Source organism: Wasmannia auropunctata, unplaced genomic scaffold (genome assembly GCF_000956235.1).
Source record: "Wasmannia auropunctata unplaced genomic scaffold, wasmannia.A_1.0 LD336092.1, whole genome shotgun sequence".
Taxonomy (NCBI): domain Eukaryota; kingdom Metazoa; phylum Arthropoda; class Insecta; order Hymenoptera; family Formicidae; genus Wasmannia; species Wasmannia auropunctata.
Window position 1 is genome coordinate 2,923,911 of NW_012026798.1, and position 8,552 is coordinate 2,932,462.

Here is an 8,552-nt window from a genome sequence, read left to right on the forward strand (position 1 = left end):
TTATCAAGAATTTTTATCAATAATTTTTTTAGTATTTCAAATACAAAATAGATTGAAATTGTATTTGAAATACAAAATACATTGAATAATTTATTTGAAATACAAAATACAAAATACTTTTATGTGTTCCGCTGAAATACAAAATACAAAATACAAATTGTATTTCAAATACTGTATTTCAAATACTGTATTTCAAATACAAGTATTTGAAATATGCCCAGCCCTGATCATACATATATATAGAAGGGGAAAACGGGAAGTACAAGTGGATTTTCGAGGACGCGAAAGTGTTTTTTTTTTATAAATGCAAAATTAATAACAGGATAATCCGCAATCCCGCGCGAAACGTTCCCCGATGATTTCATCGATCGCCGCCGATTCCTCTAACTCGCGCGAGCGCGCGCGCGCGAGCGCGCGCGCTGTTATGAAAGAGCGTAATCGCGTCAAGGACGACGCTCCAGGCAGCTGATCTGTCCTTTAACAGCGATAATAATCTTTCTCTTACCTTCGCGGCGACGACGGAAGGCATATACGAGAGTGTCTATTATAATCCACGCGTAACGACGACGTCCCCCTTTTGCAGTCGAGAGTCGCACGGGGCTTGCGCCACCGCGGTAGAGAAAAACATGTCGACGAGGAGGAAGACGGGGAGGACGAAAACGATCCCGCCGGACGGTGGATGGGGCTGGGTGGTCCTATTTTCCGCCCTCGTCGTCAACTTCCTCATCCCCGGCACCGTCAAGTCCTTCGGCGTGCTGTTCGTCGAGTTTCTGCACGTTTTCAAGGCGTCATCCACGGCGGCCTCCTGGATGCCGGCGTTATGCTACTTCTTGTACAGCTCGTTAGGTAAGCAGTTTTTTTTACAATGATATATACGCACATTTCAATAGCTGATTTCAAATTCGAGCGTGCTGCAGCTTATTTATAATAAATTCTGTTTAATTATACATATGCGCAAAAATTTATGGAGGTGTGCGAATAGTTCGAATTCGAATCGAATCGAATCACAGTGGATTCGATTCGAGTTCGTTTTCGAATCTGTAAGAAATCGAATAATTCGAGAATTTCGAATCGATCGCCTATTGTATTTGCTTCATTTATATCTCTTGCGCGAGATTTATATCTCCTCAATTATTCTCCCGGGAAACAATTTTTTATATAAGAACATATATAAATATATTTAAACATATATAAAAATATATATAATTATATATGTACTTTTATATATAATTATATATAATTATATATTTTTATATATATTTATATATGTTCTTACATGAAAAATATTTTCCCGGGTTTCTCTAATAGATATAAAGTAAGTATTTTTGATGTATGTAATGTATTTATGTATGTAGATTAATAAAATGTTCGAAAACATTCTAATTATTCGCTATTAAATTAGTTACTATAAAAAATTTAACTAAATTAAATTTAACTAATTAAATTTAACTAAATTAAATTTAACTTAAATTTAACTAAGTTACAGTTACACATGGATATTTTCTAGTTCAAAATGTCACTGCATAAATCACGATCCTTTGTAATAAGATGTAAATGGGTCGAAAATAGGTCTTCAGTTTGTTTAATTCATTGCGTAAAATAATGTAAATCATAAATTTCGATATTTATTATTACGTTTAAATTAACATGTAATGTAAATCAGGGAAAATTTGATTCAGATTCGATACGTATTCGAATTAAAAAGATTCAATTCGATTTGATTTCGAACATGTTATAAAAAATTCGATTCGATTCGACCATGCTGCAAATGCTTGATTCGCACATCTCTAGAAATTTACTTTATATGTATATTATTTTACGAGCGAAATTTTGCTTTAAAAAAAAACCCACACTTTTTGGTACATTATCCTTACACGTACATATTTGTAAGATAAATAAAAATACTACACGATATATGTATACATCGCGTATATATCCTGTAAAATTGCAATATATTTCGCAGGTCCTTTATCTAGTATTCTGTCGACCAAGTACTCCTATAGAACAGTAACTCTCATCGGCGGCACCTTTGCGGCCAGTGGCATGATGCTGAGCTACTTCGCCAATTCGGTTACTTATCTTTACGTCAGGTATACAGTTTCTCTTTGTCGACTGACGTACACAGTTCGGGTGAACATCGCAAGTGTGAATAGGCAAACATGCAGGCTGTTAACAGTTCTGATTTTAATAATTATACTATGATGAAACGTCACGAAATATTGTGTAACGAAAGCCGGTTGTTGAAGCACTTAAGACGAAAGGTCTCCTTGATTTGCGTATATTACACAACTCTTGCCAGCTGATAAAGTCCGTTTCTCTATACTTAGTATACTTCTTAGTAACTTCTCAAGTACTTGGTGTACTCGCGAAACACTGCATGAAACATCGCCTTGCGTACACTTGTATGCGGAGAAATAGAAAGAAATTAACATTTTTATAACATTTCTTACACTGAGAAAAAAAATTGATTGTACACGGAGAGAATTTTCTTTTAAAATTTACCCTGAAAATCATGTTAATTGTGAGACAATATATAGTATTTAGGTAAATTTTACTGTGCACTACAATAAATTTTACTGCGAAATCTTATTGTAGTGCACAGTAAAATTTGCCTAAATACTATATTGTTCCATAATTAACATGATTTGCAGGGTAAATTTAAAAAAAAAATTCTCTCCGTGTACGAACTAAATTTGTATAGTTGGTTGATTCAACGATTCTTTAGTTGCACAAAGAAAAGTATAGTTCATTCATGTCAACGATCTAGCGTGTCCGACGAGTACAAAGTAATTGGACTACAATTTATATTCACTCAAAATTTTCACATTAAGAAAATATTCATTCAAATAGTTATTCAAATTTCTGCTTTTAAAAATATTTATTCGTGAATATTTTATGATTATTTTATGATTTATTCATACAAAATGTAAAATAAAAAAGAAAGTAAAAAATAAATTGTATATATGGTTATTAATATCCAGATTTGATAAAAAAATCTTACAAATTTTGAAAAAAAATTTTTATTTAAAAGTCTTTTATTCGCAACAATAATTCTTTTTATGATATATAATTTTTATTGTCTATATTCTTGCAAACCAGAAAGATACAGTAAAATCGAACACTACAATTTCGTACGGATTACAATAACAGTAATGTTAATTCTATAAGGTATTTTAAGTGCTTTAGCATCTCATGGATGCTAAATCAAATATATTGTTTAATTAATAGATTTCTCAGAATCCCCAATAAAAGCATTGGCAATAGCTCTCATTTTCTCCTCGGTATCATTGTATTTCTTAAACTTAAATCAAGTTCGAAGGTAGAATTTTAGTGTGTAGAGTGGGGGTGAATGCGAATTAGAAAATATTCGTAATCATATTCACAAATATATTCATTCAAATTGTATAAAAAGTATTTATTCAATTTTCCATGAATATAAAAAAAGTAGTATTTATACTTGTATTCATTATTTATTTATTTATTCGAATATTGGATGTATTCATCGGACACGCTACACCATCAAAATTTGTTAATCAAGAATTAACTAAACTAACTCAATTAAATTATTTTGTTTGAAATATTAGTTGTATTTATTTATATTTGCACATGTTATTTAGTTATCCAAGTAATATATTTGTTCAAATTCCAAATATTAAACTGCACTAAACGATGCTGATGGTGATAATAAATGGTGTGTATTTTTAATCGAACGGTTGAATTAAATACGATAAATTTTTGTTGAAACAAAATTGTTTAATTAAAAAATAGTATTTTGTTTATAATAGCAGATTATTTTGTGCCATCATGGTTTAGTTCGGACTGATCGTATCGGACTGAATATTTTGGTAAAATGAAACAAATTTTGCATTTTTCAACAATTTTTTTTCTTGTCAGTGTACGAATTTTTATGGAAATAACAGTTATTCTTTTGACACATGTATAGTTACGGTCTTATGGTCGGGATCGGGGCTGGATTATCGTTTCCACCGACGGTCTACATCGTCACGCAATACTTCGAGAAGCTACGGGGGATGGCGAACGGTCTGTGCATTTCCGGTAGTGCGATCGGCACTATAGTGCTGCCGCCGTTACTACAGTATCTCTTGGACTGCTTCGGATACAGGTAATTTGTCAAGAGATTCCATATATCTCTGATAATTATCTATTTGCATTTATAAGAGACATATGGAAGAGCAGTTATTAGAAAAACTGAATGTGAATTATTCAGATGTACCTCTCGGCTCCGGTTTCGAGAACGAGATATCTATTCCGCCGAGAGCGCGGCGCTTCCGCACAAAAGACTTTATACATAGTCCCAGCTGCATGCTTTCGAGGGATCGGAAAATAGTAGAAGTGCGCTACTCCGAAGCGGCTTGGGAAGCCACACGACACAAAAAGCCTTTCGCAAACCTACGCCGAAACCTTCGTTTCAAGAAACAGTCTCGCAGACGTCGAATACAATGAAGCCTCGTCGTAATTCGGAAATTCTAATTCCTCCAATTTTCTATGCGTTCAGTAGTAGAGAGAGAGAGAGAGAGAGAGAGAGAGAGAGAGGGAGAAAAATTCAACAAATAAATTAAGAGAGGTTTCAGGTTTGCCGGCCGTAAAATTCGGCCCTTTTTCATGAATTGTTTTGAGAAAATCTATTATATACAGTAAAACGCGGTTTTTGCATAAATTTTTATATTATTTGAACAGCAAAAAAAATATTTTTTATTTATATAAAAATGTATTTTAATGCTTCCAAGCAGCGATTGAATGTGGCATGTTTTTCGAGCTGACGGAAGTAATTACGAAAAAACGAATTAAGATATCGACTTGATTCTTTTTTCCTCTTGATTCTAATACTTTAACGCATGGCGTGAACTAAAACCATGATTTTACAACAAACATTCAATTTGTTATTAATAAAAATTAAAAAAATTTTTAGGGCAGAGAATTTTTTTTCAAATGGCTACCATTTTTACAAATTTCAGGCAATTGACATCATTTTAGTTCATGCCATGCGTTAAAGTATTAGGATTAAGAGGAAAAAAGAATCGATATCTTAATTCGTTTTTTCGTAATTATTTCCGTCAGTTCGAAAAACGTGTTACATTCAATCGCCACGTGGAGGCATTAAAATACATTTTTATATAATTTTTATATGAATAAAAAATATTTTTTTTGCTGTTCAAATAATATATAAGTTTATGCAGAAACCCGCGTTTTACTGTATATAACAGATTTCCTTAAAAAAATTCATGAAAAAGAACTTTTACGATCGGCAAACCTGAAACCCCCCTTAAGGAATTAGTGGCAGTCAGCAGGTTAAAAAGAAGCACTTTTTTGCGATTTTTTTTCAAAGATTTATTTTGATACTTTTAATTTAAAAAAATTGAATGCATTATAAAATAAGTTTTAAGGAATGTTTGGAAAAATTTTCATGTAGAAATATTCATTTTTTTGGGGCATAACGCCGATGGCCTTTTAAAAAAGGTGGTGGCTTGCGGTGAGCGAGATTTCTCGGGACTGGATCATCTATATAAAAGCAAAAATACGGATGGATTTAAAAAACATATTAGTTTTGTCGGTCTCTGATCGAAGAATTTTGGAAAAAATTAATTAGAAAAAAAATGGCGGACATTTGGAAGTGAAAAGTCAATTTTTACCTAAAAAAGCGTTTATTTCGAGAATAAAAAAAGTGTACAAGAAAATAAAAAATCCTTCGATTAAGGTCCGGCAAAACTAATATATTTTCTAAATCCATTCATATTTTTGCTTTTATATAGATAATCCAGTCCCGAGAAATCTTGTTCACCGCAAGCCACCTTCTTTAAAACGCCATCGGCTGTTATGTCCTGCAAAAAAATGAATATTTTTACATGAAAATTTTTCTAAATATTCCTTAAGACTTACTTTAATGCTATAAAATTTTTTTAATTAAAAGTATCAATAAATTTCTGAAAAAAAATCGCAAAAGTGCTTCTTCTTACAAGGGACCCTCACAAAGTGCACAATAGCTACAGCATAGAGAAAATTATCCAAGCATCTTGACTCCCTTTGGATCACTTTCCACCCAAAAACTAGACCGAACATAAAATAAATATAAATAATAAAATAATAAAATAAACTTTATTTTTTTTTATTTTTTGATAAATTATCCAAGCATCTTGACTTTAAATCACTTTCGAACCAAAAACTAAACCGGAAATAAAATAAATATAAATAATAAAATAAATTTTTTAAAATAAGTTTTCCCTACGACAGGCATCGAAAAATTAAAAAAAAATTTATTTTATAATTTTATTATTTATATTTATTTTATTTCCGGTCTAGTTTTTGGGTGGAAAGTGATCCAAAGGGAGTCAAGATGCTTGGATAATAATTTATCAAAAAATTAAAAAGAAAATAAAATTTATTTTATTATTTATGTTTATTTTATTTCCGGTCTAGTTTTTGGGTGGAAAGTGATCCAAAGGGAGTCAAGATGCTTGGATAATTTTCTCTATACTGTAGCTATTGTGCACTTTGAGGGTCCCTTGTTAGCCTGCTGACTGCCATTAACCCCTCAATAGAAGTCTTAGTCTAAAGCAAATAAGAGTAAGAAAAAAAAATAATAATAAAAATAATAATAAAATAATAATCATAATAACGAAGTTGTCCAAGTTGAAGTTTTATCTAAACAATTTCTTTCTCGCCCCTTAAAAAATAAAGCTGGACGCATACCTTACTTGAAATAGGTTTCATTGTCACGTTCCAGAGGAGCTGTGCTCATCATGGGTGCGATCACGCTGAACACGCTGGTCTGCGGCCTCCTGTACCACCCGGTCGAGCAGCACATGAAAATTGTGCCCCTGGACGAGGGTGTCGATAACGAGGCGCTGACCCTCGACGAGCCTGCTCTCGGCGTGAAGCGGGAGTCGACCACCGAGAGGACGGGGGAGGACGTGAGATTCGACGGCGACGGGCCGATACGCAAGTTCTCGGATCTTTCGCACAACGTGGTGCTGAAGTCGACCACCGAGAAGGCGTCCCGTGTCGAGCCCGAAAGGAAATTGGCTTACAAGACGAACGAGACGGTCGTGGGGTTGCGCTACAACGCCGTCGAGGACAGCGACTCGTGGAGCACGCAGGAGGAGATCCCGCGGGAGAATGTCGGGAACGAGTTTCGCATGCGGTCGTCTCGCCCGGGTCTCGCCGGGGAGGACGACGACAGTCATCCGAGCAGCGATACACGTAACTCATCGCGGCGAGGCAGTTTTGCCGCTGAGAAAGACGTTAGGTCGCAATTGGACTCCGTGAAGGCTGCGGGAGAGAGCGCGACGGAGGACAGCAGCAGGGTGCAGCGCGTCGAGGAGCCGAAGCGGGACGACGCGCGCTCGAGATCGATCCGCGGGACGTCGAAGAAGCGCGGCGACGGCAGCAGCAAGGCCGAGAAGGCGCCCTTCTTCGACCTGAGCGTGCTGAGGGATCCCATTTACCTGGTGATCCTCATCTCCAACTCCACGTCGGCCATCAGCAACACGAACTTCATGATCCTACTGCCGTCCTACGCGATCGCCGAGGGCTTCGACAAGAACTCGTCGGCCCTGCTGCTGTCCGTGGTCTCGGCGCTGGACCTGATCGGCAGGATCGGCGGCGCGTCCCTGTCGGACATCGACTTCATGCCCAAGTACTACTACTTCGTCGGCGGGCTCGGCACCAGCGGGATCGCGCTGGCCCTGCTACCGATGGCGACCAGCTACACCATGCTGTCGTTCTTCTGCGGCCTCTTCGGCCTGTCGTCGGGCATGTACATCGGCATCACCACGGTCATCCTCGCGGACATGCTCGGCACGGAGAAGCTCAGCTCGTCCTACGGGATCTCGCTGTTCGTCAACGGCGTGCTGCAGCTCGTCGGGCCGCCCGTTTGCGGTATCATCTTCGAGAACGTGCTCTCGTACAAGCCGATTTTCTTGGCCTTCGGGATCATCCTGATCTTGGGCACCGCACTCTGGGCGGTGGTGCCGCTCATCAATAGAAGCAACAAGAAGGACATAGAATTGGCGATATAGAATTCCCGCGGATGGTCGATCTACCGCGGCGCTTCGACGACGACGACGACGTGTGTCTTCCGACGAATCGATTTACAAATGAGCGTTCCGTAAAAGACTTTAAGTATTACAATTATGCGATCGAGTTGTTGGAGATTCAACAACAACGTTCTTAGATACTTTTAAACTGTGGAACAGCCAACACTCTTAAATCGTTGTATATTTCTAGGTGAATTTGAGACAGACACTTGTGTGTTTTTTTTTAAATATTTGTGCTTTAAGAGAATGCTAAAGCCGTCTGTTTTATCGACAAAAATACTATTTTTGTTGGATACAAAATACTTCGTATTAATTGCATAGAATAAAATTTCCTTTTCCACGATTAAAACACACATGCTAATGTATCTAGCTCTGGTGTGTTTTGTACCAAAAACAGGAAAACATTAAGAAATTACAGATTTTCGTTATCCATTTTAACCTCAACATGGCGAACTAATACTATCAATTTACCAAAACGTTTACTTCGTGAAAAAGTTA

At 36.5% G+C, this 8,552-nt stretch overlaps 1 protein-coding gene across 1 annotated transcript in view; it reads left to right on the forward strand.

Annotated features, from left to right (window-relative positions):
• LOC105463018 (monocarboxylate transporter 1-like) overlaps window positions 1-8,328 on the forward strand; it is a 19,429-nt gene extending 11,101 nt beyond the window's left edge. Inside the window, exons 2-5 of the mRNA XM_011710012.1 lie at window positions 584-846; window positions 1,964-2,090; window positions 3,944-4,123; window positions 6,743-8,328. Of these exons, the coding sequence (XP_011708314.1) occupies window positions 584-846; window positions 1,964-2,090; window positions 3,944-4,123; window positions 6,743-8,036 (1,864 nt within the window). The 3' untranslated portion in view covers window positions 8,037-8,328. The remainder of the gene's footprint in view (window positions 1-583; window positions 847-1,963; window positions 2,091-3,943; window positions 4,124-6,742) is intronic.
• Window positions 8,329-8,552: the final 224 nt, after the last annotated feature.